The sequence below is a fragment of the Urocitellus parryii genome, chromosome 6 (genome assembly GCF_045843805.1).
Source record: "Urocitellus parryii isolate mUroPar1 chromosome 6, mUroPar1.hap1, whole genome shotgun sequence".
NCBI classification, from domain to species: Eukaryota; Metazoa; Chordata; class Mammalia; order Rodentia; family Sciuridae; genus Urocitellus; species Urocitellus parryii.
In genome coordinates, this window is record NC_135536.1 from 32,119,518 (window position 1) to 32,141,469 (window position 21,952).

A 21,952-nucleotide genomic window follows, 5' to 3' on the forward strand; every position below is an offset into this window, starting at 1 on the left:
AAATATTATTTAAGTCACTGGGTTCTGGAATGGTTTGTTACATAGTAATGAATTACTGGAATAGTCACAGTATTGACCAAATGATGAATACCTTATTTGGTTCTCTGGCAGAATGTTTTTGTTTTCCTTAAATCTTGGTCATACCCATTTTTTTTAACTATATGCCTGAAGCAAAATGCCCTTTAGGATTAGTCAATCTGTTCATATCCCACCCTCCTACTGGGGATTGAACAGAGGTGCACTTACTTTGCTAGTGGGTTATATCCCCAGACCTTTTTATTATTTGAGACAGGGTCTCGCTAAAGTATTGAACAAATTGGCCTTGCCAAATTGTGATCCTCCTGCCTCAGCCTCCTGAGTAGTGAAAGGTTAATAAAATAGGTGCTTGTCACTGTTTTTCTATATGCTTAACAAAACACTGTTGAAATCTTGTTCCCAGGATGTGTTGTCCCCAACTGTGAACTGTTTGCTAATCTTGTTCCCAGAGTGTGCTGTCCCCAACTGCCAAACTGCAGGATGCACTCCCTCACTCGGTTGCAGGCAAGCTGCCCACTCGCCCTGACCCGTCAATGAACTTCCCTCCCTGCCCTCTCCAAGAAAGGTATATAAGCTCTGCTCAAGCTGTTCTCAGGGCTCTATCTCTCTTTGCTATAGAGAGAGCCCTAGCATGCTGGTCTCCAAATAAACCCACCCTTCTGCTGTTGCATAAGACAGTCTCTTGTGGTCTCTTCCTCCGACGTTTCGCCGGTCCCTTACAGTAGCTGGTACAGGAATTCACCCCTGCACCCAGTTAATCTACAATTACTAAATAAGGTTAGAAAGGAGAAATGTAAAGGGAAGTCAAAGTGGGCTCTGAGAGTAAAACTAGTGAAATCTGGTTGGGGATCAGGAGATAATGTTTGTTGGTTGACTCAATTCCAAGGATGGTAATTGGAATGCCAGGTGCAGGAATTTATGAGAGACAAAAATGCACCAATTAGAATCTGAGAAACCAGGTGCAGTGGTACATGCCTGTAATCCCAGGAACTCAGGAGGACTGAAAGTTCAAGGCCAGCCTCAGCAACTTATCAAGGACGACACTGTCTCAAAATTTAAAAATAAAAAGGAGTGGGGATGAAGTCAGTGGTTAAAGTGCCCTCAGGTTCAATCCCCAGTACCAAAAAGAAAAGAATCTGGGTCTTTTTCAGGAGTGAAACAAAATGAATTCTGAGTAGCAAATGTTGAGACAGTTAGAACTAACAAGTTTTATTGGAGAATAACCCCTATAAAAGGAAAGGCAGGAAAAAGTGGAATTGGGCAATGAGATCTGTCAGACCTCGATGTCCAGTGGGGAGTTCCAGAACAGATTTCTCATAAAGAGGGATGTCCCATGGAAATGCTAAACTCTTGTTTCTTGTACCTTGTTCATTAAAAAAAAAAAAAAAAAAAAAAAAAAAACAGGGATTGAACCCAGGGGTGCTTAATCACTGAGCCATATATCCAGTCCTTCTTTATATTAGAGACAGGGTCTCACTGAGTTGCACAGAGCCTCGATAAATTGCTGGGGCTATATTTGAACTCATGATCCTCCTGTCTCGGCCTCCTGAGCAGCTGGGATTACAGGCTTGCATCACCATGCCTGGCCCCTTGCTCAATTTTTAACCAGGGTCTGGAATAGTGGTACAGCTGTACTTCATCTGATAAGGGTTGGGGGATGTAACTCAGTAATAGAGTACCCCTGAGGTCAATCCTCAGTTCAAGGGGTGGATTGGGGTGGGGTTAGCAGTGAACAGATCAACTAATCCTAATGAGCATTTTGCTTTTGGTCATATAGTAAGACAATGAGATTGTAGCTAGCCAGTTTTCTTGAAGGGGCATCTTGAAAGAAACACATCTGTGTCTGACAAAGAATTATGGATCTTATATATGTTCTTTTCTTTTTGGGGGGATGGGGTGGGGTATGAGGGATTGAACTCAGGGGCACTCAAACACTGAGCCACATCCCCAGCCCTATTTTGTATTTTATTTAGAGACAGGGTCTCACTGAGTTACTTAGTGCCTCACTTTTGCTGAGGCTGGCTTTGAACTCACAATCCTTCTGCCTTGGCATCCCAAGCCACTGCGCCCAGCTTATGTAGGTTCTTAAATGGTAACTGCATTGGTGGGTTGTATGAATGAAGTCAGTTACTATATTTCAGAGTGGTTATTATGAAAGACAAATTTAAGAGAATTGTACATCCCCTGCCCCTTCTCCAACATTGGATTATGAGTTAATTATCTCCCTTGCTGGGATTTGACAGAACATTATTCATAACTGTCATAGTGCTTATTACTACCACATGAAAACATCTCCTTACATTCTCTCTCCTCTTACACAGATCCCTAAGGGCAGAAGTGTTTTATTTAACTTTGTTCCTAACAAATGCTGGGCTGATGAAATAGGTGAATACTCAAAAATAAATGAGAAAAGTAACTATCTCTTGAGAAAGGGAAGGCACTGCAGAATTATACTATGTATGAATATATCACAATGAATTCCACTTTAATGCCTAACTATGCACCAGTTTAAAAAACAGAAGGAATACCAATAGAGAAAGGTCATAAGGGGGAGGGAGAAGAAGCACAGGGGTAGTACTGGGGACTGAAATAGGGCAAATTGTGCATTTATAAATATGTCAAAATGAACCCAATTATGTAAAACATATAGCACTAATAAAAACAAATAAATGAAACTATCACTTGCTTTATATAAGTCCTGTTATTACATGTAAAGTAAATGTACAAACTATGTTTATTTATATACTCATTCCAACAAGTTAATTCAGCTTCCAAATAGGTGATCCAGTGAGAAGTAATTGACAGTGAGAAATGTTAAGTCTGAAGGTGGGGACAGAGCCCACTACCTTAGATCAAAACTAAAGGCTCTAAGAGGAATAAATTAAGAAGTGAAGAGGGGAGTGGGGGAAAGAAAGAAAAACTGTCAGGTAAGTGAATGAGAAAAGAAAAAACAGGACATGAGAGGGAAAAGAATGCATAGCAGACAGAGGGGAAAATAGAGTAGAGCTGTGAAAGGGAGCAGGGAGGCAGGCTTAGAGCTGCACTGCTCCAGGAAGTCTCCATCAATAGAATCCTCACTGACAGCTGTCACCATAATGGGAACTGGCACCTAAAGAGGGGGTGAGTCTGGTTTAATTAGTTAAATAGCATTATCTATGTCCAGTGGGGGTGGGGAAAAGAATGGAAGGATTCGTAACCTACCTCTTTCCTTAGAAAGGAAAAACAGCTTTGCCAGGAATTAAAGAGAGTATTTTCTTCCCCAGTCGACTTTCCAAGGGCCCCATGTGTCCTTATTCATGGTATATGTTCAAAGGGACCTGTTCTGCTCTGATGGGGGTAACTAGAATCAATTATCAGTTCTTTACCTTGAACTGAAGAAAAGGTTTACTCACCTCTTTCCATCTTTCCACAAGCACCATGTAGCAGGATGGATCCTTGATGTAGCAGGAAGCAAGCACCATCCTTGATCACTGGAAATAGCGCCAAGGCTTCATTCTGCCCACCTGGGCTCTTAATCCAACTTTGCCACCAGTTGAACAAATGATATTGGGCAAATGGTTTTATTAGTTTAATCTCTTTGGCACCAAGATTCAGTGATATGATCATCTAACTAAGGAAAATAAATTCTGGACTATTAAGGAAATTTAAATTTCAGGTCTGGGGGAGGATAGTGTGTCCTGGGGTTTGAATCCAGGGTCCCAAACACGCTAAGCATGTCTCTACCCTGAGCTACACCTTCAGCCCAGGATATGCAATTCTTTTTACTTTTACCCAGGAAAGATCTTAGAGACAAATCTGAACCTCGCTAAAGAAAAAAAAAGAAAAAAAAGAAAACTCATTTCACCCCCTCTGCTTTTTTTATATTTTGGTACTACAGATTGAACCCAGAGCTTTAAGCAGCTGTAAACACCCCCCGCCCCTCTCTGCCCGCTGCCTTTGTACATGCTATGCAAGCACTGTTTAAGCTCTATCCCAACCTCTGAATTCCTAATGTTAAGATCTTTTTTTTTTTAACATATTGTTTTAATTGTAGATGGATACAATACCTTTCATTTATTTATGTGGTGCTGAGGATCGAACCCAGTGCCTCACATGTGCTAGGCAAGTACCTTATCATTGAGCCCCAGCCCCAAGAATTCTTTTTTAATTGGTATGTTATTAGGGTTGGATTACTTTTTTCACCCCTTTCTGGTTACATCAGATATCAAAGATCGTAAAGTTTGAGTCATCTTGGTTCTACAGATTTACTGATTTAGACATGCTGGCATGGAGTTTGGGAAAGCCTGACCAACAGCTTCCAACCTCCAAACAAAACAAAATTTAAAAGCCTGCTAGACCTAGGAAACCTAATCAACAACCAGAGACAGTGGGCAAATTTCTACCTTTAGAGGACATGAACTCTACAGGAAAATTATATTCACTGGAGGTTGTTTTAGGACAAGGCTGAGTAAATATTCCAACACCATATGTTCAGTTTTGGCAGGAGATGTAGGTGGGAAGGGAATCTCCATACTAGGAATGCCCATATCACACCCCTGCTGGCTAGTCATGAAATAAGGAGAAACACACAAATGTTTGATCAAAACACTTTTAATGATGGAGGGGAAGACACTAGTATCTCCCCTGTCTGCTTTCACTATGTTAGGAAGCATTGGAGCCCACTACTTCAGAGGAGAACCCTCATTCTCTCCTCAGAACTCCTGTTCCCAAAAATCCTATGTTAAGAGTAAACACTACATCTCATTACAAGACAGAAAGGCAGGAAGGAATCACCTGGAGCTTGTCTCCCAAAGTCTGGGGCTCTAAGAACCAGACAGTGGCAAAGACATAAGCCCTGGTCCATGATCACGCAAACTGGGGAGGAAATGGGTTTTGAGAGGGGAAGATGAGGAAATTACAAGGGGCCAGGTAATAAAGGAGGGAGTTATCTAAAACTAGAAGCACACTAGTGCTAGGAAATCCCCCATGATTCCCCTGGTGCACTGCTGCAAACTATGTCACCAGTAGCCCAAAAAGAACTTTCATGAGAATGCTCACATTCACAAGAATGCAAGGTTCCCTCCTTTATATATATATCATATCCCTTTCTTAATCAGGTAAGTTCCCAGCAAGCCCTATACTTGAGCAACATTCCTCAACTCTCCATTACTTCACAACCACCCTCACCAATAATGCTCATTAAGATGCAAACTAACTTTATATTTCCCAAAATACCCTATAAGAGATCTCTTGGCAAGAAATCTGCTTATTTCTCAACTTCAAAAATCCTTGATGACTGAGAAGTTGGAGATGTGCTGGCATACTGACCTGACAACACCTTTGCCTTAATGTGACTCTCAAAGGCTTTACTAGGAAGAGTGTTTTATGCCCTTCATCTCTCCCTACCTCTGGGGTAAAAATCACTAATTACTGGAACATCTTCATTGACAGCACCTTCTGAAGCAGGAGGAGAGAGAAGGAACATGCAGTTTGTTGCTTCTTTCTTCTGATGGGCTTTTTAGACACTGCCTTAAATACAGGAGGCTAAAATAGGAAAGGAGGCTGTCTTCTCCTTGGCTTCTCCGGATTCCATCGTTGGGGCCACCTTCTCCACTACAGTTCCTGGACCAAACAGCACTAGTGGTGCTAGGTCTAAAGTGGTAACAGAGATGGAGGCGGAACTCCAGGGCTTTGTGAGCAGGCCATGTGACTGGAAAGCTGTGCACTGGTTGCAGAAAGTATGGAACCCACCCCTGCCATCACCAGCTAGGCAGAAGGTCCTGGGACAAGAAATCCTGGAGAGAATCCTGGTCATCAGTGAGGAGTAGCACTCCAGAGACAGCTGCCAGCCCCTTTGGGCTGGGCTGCAATTCCAAAGATTGTGCTTAGGTGCACCTGCCAAAGGAAAAGGGAGAGGGAAAAGGAGAGGCTCCCCTTGAGAATGTGAAGCCTTACATAACCTATTTTCCTCAGGTAAAAGAATGAAGAGGGAAGAAAAATTTTTTAGGGGACCATCCCCTGGTAAGCACAATAATTTCCAAGCTCGGGGACTAGAGAAAAGCCACTAGAGACACCGATGTAAGAACTTAGAGCAAAAAGATGAAATAAGGGCTCATAAATCTTGGAGGTCCTTCTACGGAGCTCACAGTTTCTGCTCCCTAGATCAAAGGGAAGCAGGTACAGAAAACTGGCTCACGGGATTGTGGGGTCATCCTTTCGAGGGAAGGGGGAGAGCCCTGGAGAAGTGATGGAAGGTGAACAGCCAGGGACCAAGGAAAGAGCAGCAATATTCTGAGGGCCATGGGGAGCAAAGGGTTGTACCTGGTGGTGAGCCAACAGCATATGCTTCTTGAGGGTAGCCCTCTCAAGGAAGCCCTGCCTGCAGAAAATGCAAGTGAAGAGCGGCCCCTCCTTGGGGTGTGTCTTCTGATGCTCCTCCAGAGCTGCCTGGATGGGAAAGGTCTGGCCACACACTTCACAGGTCTTTCTGCCACTGCTCTCTCCTGGCTCCTTTCTCCCAGCTTCCTGCAAGCTCAGCTCCTCCACCAAGGGGGTGCCAGTGCCTTCTCTTTCTGGATTGAGTGGTGTTTCAGGGCTTGAGCTCCTCTCTGGTTTACCCACCTCTTCCATGCCTCCTGAAACCTCACTGCTGCCCTGCTCCATTGGCTGGGGTTGATCCAGGCAATCAGGTGGAGGCGGAGGTGGAGGTAGAGAAGACTGTTGATTTGCTTTCTCATTACTGTCTATCTCCTTCCCAGCTGTGGCTGCTGCGGCCATTGACCCCACCTCCTCCTCTGCCCCAGATGCCTCTTCTGAGTCACCTCGCACTGATATTGCTTTCTCACCTCCACTTTCTGAGCCTCTTCCTGCTAAGGAATCTTCATCAGTCACATCTTCCTCCTCTTCCTCATCCTCATCCTCTTCCTCAGATATTTCCTCTTCCAGTGATGGCTGCTGTGACTGCTGCTGGGGGAAGCTTCCCACCGCAGAGACTGCAGATTGCTCAGAGCCATTCTCCTGGGCAGCTCCTCCACCCTCTGGGAGTGTAGTACCACCATTGGGGATCTGGCCCCCCAGATGCATCCGAACATGCTGCTGCAGAGTGACAGCATTAGTGAACTTCTTCTGGCAGATGGGGCAGGAGTTCTGGGCCCGGGCAGCTGGACTGGCCTTATGGCCCACGAAATGTGCACGCAGATTACCCCTGGTGGAGAAGGCTCTGCCACACACTTTGCATTTAAAGGGCCGCTCACCTCCATGTTGACCATAGTGCAGGCGTAGAGCTCGAGGACAGCTCAGCACCCGGAGGCAGATGACACACTGGTTAGGTCCAGAAGAGGCTGAGGATGAAGGTGCAGGGGCAGAGGTGGTGGGGGCCCCTGATGGAGCAGAGGCTACTGCTACAGCTCCTTGTCGGTCAATCTTTTCTACCAGCTGCTGCAACTTGGATGTCTCAGAAGGTGAGGCCCCCAGGGGCTCTAGCACATAGGGGAAGGGGAAGCTGCCAGTGGATTTGAAGTGGTTGGTAAGCAGTGCCCAGCTTGGTAGCGAAGTTACCAGCTTACTTAGTTGCATGCGGGTTGCAGTGCCACTTTCTGCCACTCCACTGATGGCTGAGCCCTCACTCCCTGGGGGAGTGTTTTCATCAACTTTACTCTTGGGCTCCACTGCTTTCATGAGCACAAACTTATTGAAAGCAGGGAGCCCGGGAGCTGTGGCAGTCCCTGCCCCAGTGGAGAGCAGCGTGAGGCTCTCTGTGGCACTGAGTGCTGTGGTGGAGGCCACCAGAGGCTTGCGTTCCATACCTCCACTTGGCGTGGCTGCCTCCTCCTCAGCCTTCTCTGGTGGTACAGACATACCATAGGGCAGGCCACTGCTGGTGATGACGTAGTCAAGGTGCTCTGGCACTGGATGTGGGTTCATCTGCACATGTGGGTACTTCTCGCGATGCCTATGGAAATGCACTTTGAGGTTCCCACGGGTGGTAAAGCGGTTGCCACAGACATTGCACTTATAGGGCCTCTCACCGGTGTGGGAGCGGAGGTGGATCTGCAGGGCACTGTCACTGCCAAATACTTTGGCACAGAAGCGGCATTTGTGCCTTCCACCTGGTTTCTCCAAGGGACCCATCACTTCCCCATAGCCCAGCTCACCACTTCCGTTCTTTGGCTTCAAGAGCCCTGGGGAGGCAGTGGCCTCAAGGCCTCGGGCTGCCCCAAGACATTGTGCTGCCAGTAGTCCTGTGGTGCCTGGGAATGCCAGATGAGGTGAGGCAATCAGCTGATCTGCGCTGCCTGGAAGGGCAGGGGAGGGGGCAGGGGCAGGCTTGTGGTTTCGCCCAACCCCTCCAGCAGAGAAGGGATGCTGTGCCCCCAGTGGGTGGTAAAGGTGAAAGAAAGCCTGCTTGGGTGTTTCTGCCCCTGAGGAGGAGGAGGAGGAAGAGGAGGAAGGTGCCAGTGTCTTGCCAGTTTGAACAGGCTTGATGGGGCTGAAGAGGGGTAGTAGGGGTTTGGTGGAGGAGGCAGTCCCTGTCCCAGGTAGCTCTGAGGGACTGGCAGGGGCACCTACGGACTGGCCTAAGGAGCCAAGCAGCAGCACCTGCCGGCAGATTTGCTCAGTCATCTGCATCTGATGGATTTGCCGCTGCTGCAGCACACGCAGCTCTTCCAAGATCAGAGGAATGTTCAAGTGGCCGCTGCCTACACCTGGGGGTGGAGGGGGAGGTGGTGGAGGGGGGGGTGCAGGAGTGGATTCTGGAGGTAATGGGGTTGCTCCCAGCTTGGGACTGGCCAAGATTAGGCCCCCACCTCCCCCAGCCGCTGTACCTGTGGCAGCGACCAGGAAATGCCCTGAAGTCTCCTCTCCTCTCCGCTCTGGGCCCCAGGTGGGATCAGTCGGCCCAGAGGACCCGGATTCTGGAGGATTGCTGTTCTCTGTGTCCATGACTTGGGGACTGCTGTGACCCTCAGGCCGGGGTTCAGAGGAGGCATTAGAGTTGTTGGGGTTCTCTTGGCCCCCAATTATCACCATTACAGGAGGTTCAGTAGAACATGCGTTCTGGTGGGCGAGGAATTCAGCTGGATCCGTGAATTGTGCGCAGCATTTGGCACAGACTTGGGGGTGGTCCTCCTCGCTAGCATCACCTGGGAAGAGGACAAGAAGAGAGCGTGGGTGGTGCGTTGGGTTGGCTATACAGAGGCTCTAATTAACAACGAGCCGCAAGTTGGGGGTGGGGAGATGAGTCACCATTAAGCCATGCATAAGGCTAGAGCTCAGTCTTGAACCTCGAGAAGAGATTCACCCCAGTAAGGGGGGGGGTCACGCACACTCCACTCCCCTCCTCCGTCACCTCACCCCCCCAACACCCCTTTTCTGGCCCTGGGGAGTGGGAATGGGTGTGAGGACTGCAACCTACGGAGAGAATTATGCCTGTATCCCGCCCACCTGAAGTCCTTACCCCCGCGCGTCCCCTCCCTCCTCACCTCTGCCGGAGCCTGGCCCTACCGCACCTCCGAGCTCCGCAGGTTCCCCGCAGGGCCCCCCAAGACGAGAGCTCCTCCCGGCTTCGTGCGCCATGGTTGTCGGGGAAGCGGAGGGCCGGACGGGGTGGGAGACAATGGGTATCACGATTGAGGAAGCGACCGTGGCCGCCGGGGCTGCGGCAGGCTCTGCACCCAGCGGCCCAGACTGCGGAGATGGAGATCGGCGGCGGCGGGGGCTGGGAGCAGCGGCGGAGGGGGAGGGGAGCGAGGAGGCGCGGAGGAGGGGAGGAGCTGGAGCGAGAAAGCTGGGAGAGGGGAGAGGGGAGATGGGGGAGGAGAGTTTGCGGGGAGGAGCTGCTGGGGAGGGAAGCGAGAGCCGGAGACGCGAGCCACAGTACTTAGGGGGTTGTGGGGGCAGGAGCCCTGAGCTTCAGAGGGTTTCCCAAGGCTTATTGTCAGGTGCTGTGAGGTACGGTGGGGGTCCACCTTTCCTTATCCTCTGCCAGCTCCCCCTCGTTCCCAGATGTCTTTGCCCAGGCCTGCCCCCCCGCCACCTCCGCCTAAGCTCAAGGGGCACAGTGGGAAACGTAGCCCTGCTCAATAGAGCAAGGCGATCGGCTTCTCTTATTTTTCTTTGGATAAAGGATCCGCAGAGCCTGGAAAACGTGGCTTCCAGAGAAAGGGTAGTCTCATCTTCTTAGGGGTCTCAGGGCCAAAGGGGGAGGAGGAGCCCCAAACGTCCTCCTCATCAGCATCCCCCCCAATACTCCCAAGTTTTGCCCCTCACTTCCATTCTCACACTACCTCGCCCCCCAATCCCTCTCCACAAAAGAAGTTTCACATGGTGAGAGGTTGCAAGGTAGAATTTCCAAGGAAGTCGTTTCAGGTCTTCTGTCTGCGGAACACGAAGCCCCTTCACTCTTTTCCCCTCCTCCCCCAGAATAATAGCTGAATGCAAACTACTGCACAGACCACCGGGCCAACACCTAATTTATAAAGTTCATGCTTATTTAAGAAGCCGGTCTTCTATTTAGTATCTTCATCTCTACTCTCTGCCCCCTATGTTCTCCTCTTTCAACACTTGCACACTGTCCCTATAACCGACAGTGGGTTTGAAGAGATGCCTGCAGAGGCCTACCGAGACCCACCCAGCTGGGGGGGAGGGGAACTTCTGAAACAATGGAGAAAATGCAGTGGGAGCTACCAGGCAGCCTCTCCTAAATCCCTTTCCCCCCAACAACCTGGTTTGAATGCCTGGACCAGACTGACACCTGCTCTGGCCCATGGAGGTGCCTCACATTCAGCAAGAGGTTAGATAGGGTTAAATAAGATGAGTCTTGGGCCAGGTAGTCTGCATTCCCTTTCTGCCTTGAAATGAGTCCTAAAGGGTTTTCTAATTCCTGAAACACCATTTAACATTTGATTTTTTTTGTTGTTGTTGTTATTTGTTTTTGGTACCAGGGATGTAACTCAGGGGCGCTTAATCACGGAGCCATATCCCCAGCCCTTTTGGGGATTTTATTAGAGACAGGTTCTTGCTTATTTGCATAGGACCTCAATAAATTGCTGAGGCTGACTAAACTCAAGATCTTCCTGTCTCAGCCTCCAGAGCAGGAGCAGCTTGGATTAGAGGCGCATGCCACCACACCAGCCCACTATTTTACATTTGAGAAGTATTGACATAATTTCTGCTACTTCTAGTAATCCCAGATGGGGAGGGGCGCTCAGGCCAGTCTCAGCAATTTAGCAAGATCCAGTCTCTCAAAAAATAAATGCAGCTCAGTGGTAGAGCACCCATGGGATCAATCCCCAGTAACATACACACAAAGTAATCATAGGTCCTTGGTTTTGTGGTTTGCTTGGGCATCAGTAAACTCACCTTGCCTGGGTGGTAAACTGAGGCCTGGTGATCAGTCACTATGCTATGCCACCATTTCCCTTTTTTGTTGTTGTTATTTGTTTTTGTTTTTATTAGAGTCTTATAAATAGTAGTTCATCCCAAGGAAATTCATTTCAGTTCATGATCCTGCCTATTGTCTCCTGACCCGCCCCCCCATTCTCCTTTCTCTACTTCACTTCTTTTCCCTCATCTATTTACCATTTCCCTTTTTGTAAAGTGGTAGTAGTATAGCCAGCCTGTCTGTCTTTCTTTTCCTCTTTTTTTTTTCTGGTGCTAGAAAATGAACCCAGGCCTTGCATCAAGCACTCAACCACTGAACTATATCCCAATATCCCCCCTCCTTTTTTTTTTTTTTTTTTTTTTTGGTGGTCTGGGTATTAAACTCAGTAGTACCTTGAGCATGTTAGGAAGAACTTTAGAAATGGCTCAGCCACACCCCAGCCCTTATATGGGCATTATTAAGTTTGGAGAGTCCTAAATATTATGGATTAGAGAGCTGACATTGTCAATGCAAAATAATCAAATTAACTTAAAACACACATATACTAAAATGAGATGTGGGGCTGGGGATGTGGCTCAAGCGGTAGCGCACTCGCCTGGCATGCGTGCGCTCGGGGGTTCGATCCTCAGCACCACATACCAACAAGAATGTTGTGTCCGCCGATAACTAGAAAATAAATATTGAAAATTCTCTCTCTCTCTCTCTCTCTCTCTCTCTCTCTCTCTCCCCTCTCTCTTTAAAAAATAAATAAATAAAATGAGATGTTTTTTTGTATTGTTTATTAATTTTTTTCTCTGTGCTAGGGATTGAATCCAGGACCTCATGAATGCTTGGCAAGCATTCTACCACTGAGCTACACCACCATCCCCAACCTTATTAATTTCTGAGTTAAGATATTGGTTAATATTGGCATATGTCAGGGATAAGGAGTCATTGGGAGGAGAGCTGATACAACCCAATTAAAATATTAATAACATCCACTGAATTTTCAACATAAATTTTGCCTGTCTTTACAAACTGAAACCATCTTACAATCATATTTTGAAACTTCAGGTAACCTTAAGGATCTTAGCATTTTGAATCACAGCTCTGAAACAGGTGGGTTCTCTACTTGCAGACCTGGCCCTTCCAAATGAGGAAGAAAGGATCTGTTTAATTACAGAAAGTCACAGCTTAATACAATGTGGTTTATTTTTACAGATAAGGAAATTGAAGCTCTGAGAGGTTAAGTGACTTTTCCAAGTTCACACAGTAACTCACTGAAGCAGGCATTCACAATTCTGACTCCTATCCAGTGCTTTCTCAAGCACATCACATTGTGTGGCTAGAGAAAGGGCCCTGTGTGGCTCCTACCTGCCATTTGCTCTCTGGCCTGAGTAAGGGAGAGGGAATCAGATGGAGACTTTCTACTGAGCATTTGTTAATTAGCATGGAACATTTGATATCCAGTTACTGTTTTGTCAAGTCTTCTGACAAGAAAAGAAATTCTTTTCTTTTCATCTTCTCCTGGGAAACACTGTCCCCTTTTTTACTCTTTAATGAAACGTGCTTTCTGGTGCGAAATTTGATCTGCACTCTTCTTTAAGGTAAATTTAGCCCCTGGTGAAAGGTGACAGATCAACAGCCACCTGTAAGAGGAACCCTCCACTTCTCAGCACTTTACACTCACTGTAGATCCTGAAAAGGGGGGCGGGATTCTTAAGCAGACATGAATAAAGTCACAAACACAGGAACAAACAAACTAAGCTGGTTATGGTGTCCCTAGATAGCAGATAAAGTGAGGTCACATGCAGAGTCTAGGGTAGATATAGAATTAAGACCTGGACATGCTTGTTTAAATTTACAAAGAGCAGAAATGACAAAGGGAAAGGAAACCAGGTGGCTTTCCCCTCTAAACTTGGTGCCCCATCACACTGAGACTTTAGGCTTCGGAGAGAATGGTTAGGGGGAACAGAGAGAAAAATAGGTGGGTTGTGTGTGGAAGTGTAGCAAGCATATTTGAACAGTGGTTCTCAAACTATTGGTCATTGTAGCAATTATAATTCAAACATAATTCAATTATAATTCAAAATTACCCTGAGCTTTTAAGAATTCTGATGTTCAGGCCATGCCCTAAACTAAATTAAGTAAGAATCCCTAAGGGTTAGATCCGGCATTAGTATTTTTGAAAAGCTCCTCAGTGATTCCAGTGTACAAGTAAGGGGCTGGAAGTGTAGCTCAGTGGTATAATACTTGCTTAGCATGAGGGAAGGCCTGGGTTCAATCCCCAGCACCAAAGAAACAAAAACAAAAACAAAGACAGAAGCAAAGAAGCAAAATAATGTACATACAGCCAAGGATGAGAACTACAGTATTAGAGGACTATCCTTCCCTTCAAACCTTCCACCTTGTTCCTCACAAACTAAACCTAATCAAAATTGGAATAGAGGCAAAGAAGGAGCTGCTCAGTGGCAAATTTTACCCTCAGGCTCCCTTTCTACTCTGTCCACAATCATACTTAAGCTTTTTTGTGTCCTTTCCTGGTGAAAAAAAAAAATCTGAATTTGATGAAACAAAATTCTATTTAAAAAAATAGAATTTGATATAATTTACATCTAACTATGAATCTAAGCAACTGTATTGTTTTTCCCAGGGCATGTTCATCTTCAATATTTATTTCTTTTAAAATTTTAGTTAAGGGATGGGATTGTGGTTCAGAGGTAGAGAACTCGGCAAGCACATGTGAGGCCCTGAGTTCAATCCTTGGCACCAAATAAAAAATAAATAAATAAAACAAAGGTATTATTGTGTCTAACTACAACTAAAAAAAAAAAATTAGTTGTCATCTTTTTTTTTTTTTTTTTTTGTACTAGGGATTTAACCTAGGAATGATATTCCACTGAGCTACATCCCCAGGCCTTTTGTTTGTCTGTTTATTTAATTTTTTGGTACCAGGGGGCACCTAACCACTTAGCCACATCTCCATCTCCAGCCCTTTTTATTTTTAATTTTGAGACAGGGTCTCACTATGTTCCTTAAGACTTTGAACTTGCCATCCTCCTGCCTCAGCTTTCCAAGCCACTGTGGTTACAGGTGAGCTCCACTGTGCCCAGCTAAGCCATATCTTTAGTTGTAAGATGAAAAGTTTACAGAGTTAGAGCATCATTCAGCTACAAAGGAAGCAAAGCATATTATGTAAGCACCTGCCTAAACTTACTTGTTTTTAACATTGGACCAACACTAATTGGTAGCTTCCATAATTATTTATTATTATTATTATTATTATTATTATTATTATTATTATTATTTTGGCATCAGGGATTGAACTCAGGGGCACTCAAACACTGAGCCACATACCCAGCCCTATTTTGTATTTTATTTAGGCACAGGGTCTCACCGAGTTGCTTAGCACCTCGAGTTGCTGAGGCTGGCTTTGAACTCGCAATCCTCCAGTCTCAGCCTCTCCAGCGGCTGGGATTACAGGCGTGCACCACTGCATCTGGTATATACATTAATTTTTGTAACTGTTGCAAGATTACATCTCAGAATGTCCCCTCTTCTCTTCCTCACTTCTTTCCCCTAAATGCGCCCACACACACACAGTCCTTTGCCAAACCAAATTAGGGCACCCAAATCTACTAATGCACCTATGCCTGTGCAACACAGTAGACAAAGAGACACAATGATTTGTGCACTTGGCGTTAAGTGAGGAAAATATACTTATTTCCAGATTTGGAATATAGTAGGTTAAATTTTTAAAGGGTCTCACTGGCCAGGAGCAGTAGCACAAGCCTATAATCTCAGCGGCTCTGGGAAGCTAAGACTGAAGGATCAAAGCCAGCCCCAGCAATGGCAAAGTGCTAAGCAACTCAATGAGACCCTCTCTCTAAATAAAATTCAAAAACAGGCATAGGGATGTGGCTCAGTGGCTAAGAGCCCCTGAGTTTAACCCATGGTATCGAAGGGGAAAAAAGGGGGGGGGGTTTCATTGGACATTTTTCTGAAATCAAAGGACTAAACATACCATTTTGGGAGTTGGAAGGGATGTTAGAGAGCTGAACCTTTCATTTAGCACAATGATTTAGACCTCAGTTGAAGTTCTAGCTTTAAACGTTTCTCATCTTTGTGATCTTGGGAAAATATCTTAATCTCTCTAAATCTTGGATTTCTCTTCTTTAAATTTAGATGTAGGGGATAACAGCCATAAGGAATAAACTAGAAGAAATGTAAAAATGGCCTAGCATAGTACCTGAAGGCTCCACAAATATTAATCATAAATATTATGATACATACTGCAAGGTGAATAAACTTTGAAAACATTATGCTAAGTGAGATAAACCAATGTGTGGTTGGTTTATTCACTTTGATTGAGCCAACGGGCTCAATCAAATAGTATGTGATTCCATTTATATAAGGTACCTAGAATTAGTAAATTCATAGAGACAGGAAAATAGAAGCTGGGTACAGTAGTGCATGCCTGTAATCCCAGTGGCTCAGGAAGCTGAGGCAGGAGGATCCTGAGTTCAAATCTAGCCTCAGCAATGGCAAGGTACTAAGCAACTCAGTGAGACCCTGTCTCTAAATAAAATACAACATAGGGCTGGGGATGTGGTTCAGTGGTAGAGTGCCTGAGTTCAATCCCCAGTACCAAAAAAAGAAAGAAAGAAAATAGAATAGAGGCTACTAGTGACTGCAGGAGGGGAGAACAGTGATCTGTTGTTTACTAGGTACAGAGTTTCTGTTTGATGATGAAAAATTCTGAAAAATAGATAGTAATGGTTACTTAACATGGGGAATATACTTAATATATCTGAATTTTATGCTTAAAATGGCTGAGCATAGTGTTACACGCCTATGATCCCAGTGGCTTGGGAGGCTGAGGCAGAAGGATCACAAGTTGAAAGTTAGCCTCAGCAATTTAGTGAGGCCTAAGCAGCTAAGCAAGACCCTATCTCAAAATAAGAAAAAGAACAAGATTGGGGATGTGGCTCAGTTGTTAAGTGCCCTTGAGTTCAATCCCTGGTACCAAAAAAGAAACAAAGAGGGGGCTTGGGATATAGCACAGTTGGTAGAATGCTTACCTTACATGCACAAAGCCCTGGGTTCAATCCCCAGCCCTGCTACCAAAAAAAAAAAAAAAAAACCACAGAAAGAAAAATGGTTAAAATGATAAATTTTGTTATCCATATTTTACCACAGCTGATTACAGACATGCCGCTGCCCAGCTTCTTTTTCTTTATTTAGTGCCCTATCCAGGACTGAGTTGGTTTTTTTGTTATAGTTGTTGTTTGGGTTTTTTGTTTTGTTTTGTTTTGGTACCAGGGATTGAACCCAGGGGTGTTTAACCAGGAGTCACATCCCCAGCCCTTTTTTTTTTTTTTTTGTGGTGCTAAAGATTGAACCCAGGGCCTTGTGCATGTGAGGCAAGCACTCTACCAACTGAGCTATATCCCTAGCCCCCTAGTCCTTTTTATATTTTATTTAGAGACAGGGTTTCGCTAAGTTACTTAGGGCCTTGCTAAATGGCTGAGGCTGGCTTTGAACCCAAGTTCCTCCTGCCTCAGCTTCCTGAGTTGCTGGGATTATAGGAGTGAGTCACCATGCCCTGCCTGAGTTGCATTTTTTTGTTTGTTTGTTTGTTTGTTTGTTTTGTGGGGGTGGTGGTACCAGGGATTGAACTCAGGGGCACTGGATCACTGAGCCACATCCCCAACCCTATTTTGTATTTTATTTGGAGACAGAGTCTCACTGAGTTGCTTAGTGCCTTGCTTTTTGCTGAGGCTGGCTTTTTTTGGGGGGTGGTGGTGGGGAGTTTACCAGGGATTGAACTCAGGGGCACTCAATCACTGAGCCACATCCCCAGCCCTATTTTATATTTTATTTAGAGACAGGGTCTCACTGAGTTGTTTAGTGTCTTGCCATTGCTGAGGCTGGCTTTGAACTCATGATTCTTCTACCTCAGCCTCTGGAGCCACTGGGATTACAGATGTGCATGCGTGCATGACTGCCCTGGACTGAGCTGCTTCCTGTCTACTGAAAAATGTGTTCTTTCTGATCCCTACCCTGGGGAAGGGTGAGAGGGGACCTGCAGCTGAACATCCCAAGGGGCTCAATGCCTAAAAGATGAAACTCTACTTCTAAATGTAAAAATAAAGAGAACAGAGACCTTAAAACTCTATTTTTGCCTTCTTTGCCTTTTGCTGTTCTTGCTGTCTGCCAGCTTCCATCTCAAGTATTTCTCTCCCTCTAGATCTCTTTGGCTGTTGTCCTGGTTTCTCCTTCTCACTAAATATCTGGGTTTCTGATAGCTTTCTTTATTTCCCAGATGTACTAGTTTACAGTTTCCCCAGTTACATCTCTTATGTTCTCTAATTCAGATTTCTAGACTCTGTAGGGGAAACTTTTTCCCCTCCTCTCTAGAGTTTTTACTAAACTGACAATTTCCTGCTCATCATTTATGTGCAATAACTATTAGGTTTTGGTGCTCTGGTCAGGAAGCTGAGCAAACACAGGGTTGGAAACAGGTTTTTCTGACTGTTTCTTGGTACTCTCCTAGGTCACTGCAAACATGAAGTTTTAAAAATACTTAACAAAAGCTCAGCATTTGCTTCTTACGTGGTAAACTTTGCTTAAAAGAGGGCAAAAAGCCCGCAGGGTGGCACATAATCTAAAATTTAGGCTGAGGCAGGAGAATGCAAAATTCAAGGTCATAGAGGGCTGGCTTAGTATGTACTTGGGTTCAATTCAGTCCCCAGTATGGCATGGCAGGTTGGGGGGAAGGTTAAATCCAGCCTCAGTAATTTAGTGAGACTCTCAGCAACTTAGTGAGACCCTGTTTCACATTAAAATTTGAAAAGGCTGGGGATACAGTAGTGTGTCCCTGAGTTAAATCCCCAGTACCACACCACCTCACCCCACAAAAGAAAAGAAAAAGAAAGAAAAGAGGGGGAAAAAAGACTCCAGAAAACATTTGTGGCACTTTCTAGGCTACTAAAGAAATGTTTGGTGATGCTCACAATGATGACCATAATTTAACACATATGCCAAAGGATATGTAGTGTGTTCTGGACTAAGTCCTGAATTAAGTGCTCAAGATGCATTCCCCCCCCCAAAAAAAAAAAGATGCATCCCCCCCACCATTATATTCTTTGATGGTGCAGGGAATCAAACCCTGGGCTGCCTGCATGCTAGGCAAGTGCTACACCACTGAGCTTTGCTTCCAGCTCCCTTCCTTTCTAATTTTGGGCCATGCTTTTGGGCAGAAAAGCAAATAAGTATCAAGGATTCTTTGTAGATCCTGTCTACAATAAGGAGGGAAAGGGGAATTTATACATTATAAGCTTATGTGAGCAAGCATTTTAGTGAGCCACCCCAAATTGCTAATGAGACCCAATGAAACTTCTGGTCATGAAAGTAGCCTAGGTAAGATCTTTTGCTCTCAGGAAGAACTCTGATGAGAAAACCCTTAGAAGTTCTCAAGGCTGAGCTCAAAGGCAAAATTTCAAATGAAATTTGTTGCTTCCATTGGGGTCAAGTCTTTAGTCTTCCTATGAGAATGGCACTGTAGCAGCATTCTCATGCCCCAGGTGTCTAGAGCCCCAACTCGGGGCTACATTTCAAGGGGCTTGAGAATCCATTGAAGGCAGTTGCTAAAGATACCTTTTAACTCCCTCACAGAAGACTCTTCCTCATCTGTGGTATGGGGAATGGGTGAGCAGATGGGAGGAAGGGATGGGAGGAGGATGCCTCATAGGGGTTGGGGGTGTGTGTTCAGCTTAGTTCTACAATTGAAGCAGCAGGGGAGCAGGGCTGTGAGGCAGCTCTGAGGCTCCAGGGGAAGTCTCCTGTAGAGCACTAGGAGGAAACATCCGGCCTATAGCAGCATTAAGGAGGGCTAATGTGTCTCAGGAGGGAAGGATGCCACCACCATAGAACCTCTAAATATGGGCACAGTGGGATCCAGCAAAGCAATGACTTGGGAGGATGTGTCCTACCCCAAACTTTAACGCGTCTGTCAAGGTTGTTTCAAGCACTGATTTGACCTGAAGTCATTTTTCACTAGGGGTGGAAAGGCAAGTTTAATCCATGATTAGTTTTAATCACTACAAATACATTATCCTAGATCTTTCATGGCACATGTCTCAGAAATAAATACTGAAGTTTGCCAAGAAGTTCCTGGTCATGTTTCAACACTTGCCAGAAGTATCACTGCACTCATAAAATGATAGTAACAATACTCACATGCATTAAATGCTTAATTATGTTAGGTGCTTTGCTAAGCACTTATTTATCCTGGGTATTTTCCAAAACAACAACAACAAAAAAAACTTTACACATACTAACTCATTTTAATTCTCACAATCTAATGAGGTGGCTAGGATACTCATCTTTATAGATGAAGAAACTGAGGCACAGAGAGGTAAAGCAAACCAAGTAAGGTTGCACAGCTAACTAAGTGGTGGAGTAAGGATTCAGAAAAAAAAAAAAAAATCCTGAAACCTGGTTTCAGCGCCCTTGTGCCTACTCCTATACTACATTATTGAATATATCAACTATTTGCTAAGTAAATAGTTGATCTCTGAGCCAGGACTTTTAGACTTTCACAGTGTGCATACACACATGTAGCCTGACAAGTATGTTAAAAAAAATTGCTTGATCCTAAGAATTACCTGCACTCTTGCAATAATGACCCTTGATCAGTTCTATTCACAATCAAACAAGTTTGGAAAATCCCGATTTACTGGAGTGAGCACACCTGCCCGGAGCATCTGGAAATCTAAATTTTTGTCCTGATGATGCCTTCGCTGTCTCTTAGGCTTTGAAAAATGTTAGTTCTTAAAACCTTCCTCACTCTATTATCTGCTTCTCACTTCCTGAAATGTTATAAGAGTACTATACAATTTTGCCCCTCAGGAATTCTGTTGCTCAAAAAACATACAGGGATATCCTTGTAAAAATGATTGCATATATTAGCAGGTGTGTTATCTTGGATGTTTCTTGGTTTGTTTTTAAGTTTGACCACCCTTGTAACACAAATCTCACGCAAACCTGTTGGCCAACCTCCCCTCCAGATGACACGGATAAACGCCCCAAACCAGGCTGCATTCTGACCGACATTAGCTCTCTCCCTCTGGGAGCTCTGATCTGCTCTCAGGCTCAGCCCAACAATGAGAAACTTTTTTCTCTTGTCTCTCAGGGGAACCTTCACGTTTATCCAATTCATTCTCTTGCAACCCAACTCTCCAGAAGAAAAAAAAAAAAAAAAAAAAGAGGGGGGGGGAAATCCCACCCCTAAGAGACGGGTCTTCAGGTCTGAGGACGTTACTTAGCAACCGCACAAAGACCAGTGAGCAAAGGGGGACCTGGGGAGAAAACTCTTGGGTGGGGAGACAGAGCCAGTTTGAAAACTCCATTTCATCCAGAGAAAAACAAGGAAAACACAAACAGAATGAATCCCGAGGAAAGCCAAGGGGGGCTTTTCCCCAGCGCAGGTCAGCTCCTCACTCTCTGCATCTCAACTCTTTCACACCCCCAACGACCCGGTCCTCCCCGCCCCAGTTTCGCCCATGGTCCAAGTGCCCTCCCTTTGCCCTGGCCTGACCCACGCAGGGTGGGACTCGGGGGCCCCCCACCGCTCCCCGGCACCCACCGTTCTCAGACGCGCTGGGACCTTCGCAGTCCGAGATTAACTGTTGGGGTTTCCGCTGCTTTCGCCGAGACATTCCCGGGTAGAGAGAGGTGGGAGAGGGAGGGGCAATGCACTTAGTCTCCACCGGGGTGACCTGGTCCGATCTCCTCCCCGGGTGGGTCTGAAGCCTACGGAAGCCTCTCCCCCAGTGCAAACCACTGTGAAGCCGAGATGTTCCCCCTTCCCAGAGACAGACAGACTCTGATTCCCGGTTCCGACTCTCTCTCTTTCTCTCTCAATCTCTGCAAGTCTTTAAAGGGGAGACGCCCCCTTTTTTCCCCTCTGCTTCTTCCCTACGCTTCTGCAGCTCCCATTGTAAAAGCAAAAATCCTAATCTTTCCGCACACTCTTTTCTTTTGTACTGCAGAGGAAAGGATTTAACCCTCTCCTCCCTGCGAGGGCTCTGGCCTCTCGCTGAGCTGTATGTTTTTAGAGACTGCCCCTCACTTGTTTTTCTAACTCTTCCCCAAGATCTTCTCAATGCTTTTTGATTCTTTCATAATTCTGTGCCCCTCTGTTGGATAATGTGGCTGCTTCTGGGGGTATAAACTGAACTAAAAAACTGTCTGATATACCCTGATTAAAAGGCTAAGAAGTCAGCTGCTTCCAGGAGAAAATGGGGATAGGAAAGGTTGGCAGAAAGATTGAGTGAAGAGTGACGGGTATACTTATAATAACAGTGTATGAAGATGATTTACATGATATTTTCATTTATGTCACATAGTTTGAAGAGTACAAGTCTGCGATTATCACAGCACGTTTGGCTATTCCTATTTGTGGGAATCCCCTTGATAGGTAAATCGAAAGGCTCAGTGATGTCAAGTAACCTATCCACGATTGTACAGCTATGATATAACAGAGATAGACCGGGAAGCCAGGTGCTTGTA

The 21,952-nt window shown here is 45.5% G+C and overlaps 1 protein-coding gene across 4 annotated transcripts; it reads right to left on the reverse strand.

Annotated features, from left to right (window-relative positions):
* Positions 1–5,545: 5,545 nt before the first annotated feature.
* On the reverse strand, positions 5,546–21,099 carry Sall2 (spalt like transcription factor 2). 4 transcript variants are annotated; one of them, XM_026414239.2, is made up of 4 exons: positions 21,027–21,099; positions 8,841–9,158; positions 6,337–8,435; positions 5,546–5,746 (listed from the first exon to the last, which is right to left on the reverse strand). In XM_026414239.2, exons 1-4 carry the CDS (start codon positions 21,097–21,099, stop codon positions 5,546–5,548), a joined length of 2,691 nt encoding a protein of 896 aa, XP_026270024.2. The 4 variants fall into 4 exon arrangements, with proteins under 4 accessions (XP_026270024.2, XP_026270025.2, XP_026270022.2 ...); XM_026414240.2 differs by lacking the exon at positions 21,027–21,099 and adding an exon at positions 9,525–9,591; XM_026414237.2 differs by lacking the exon at positions 5,546–5,746 and having other exon boundaries at positions 6,208–9,158.
* Positions 21,100–21,952: the final 853 nt, after the last annotated feature.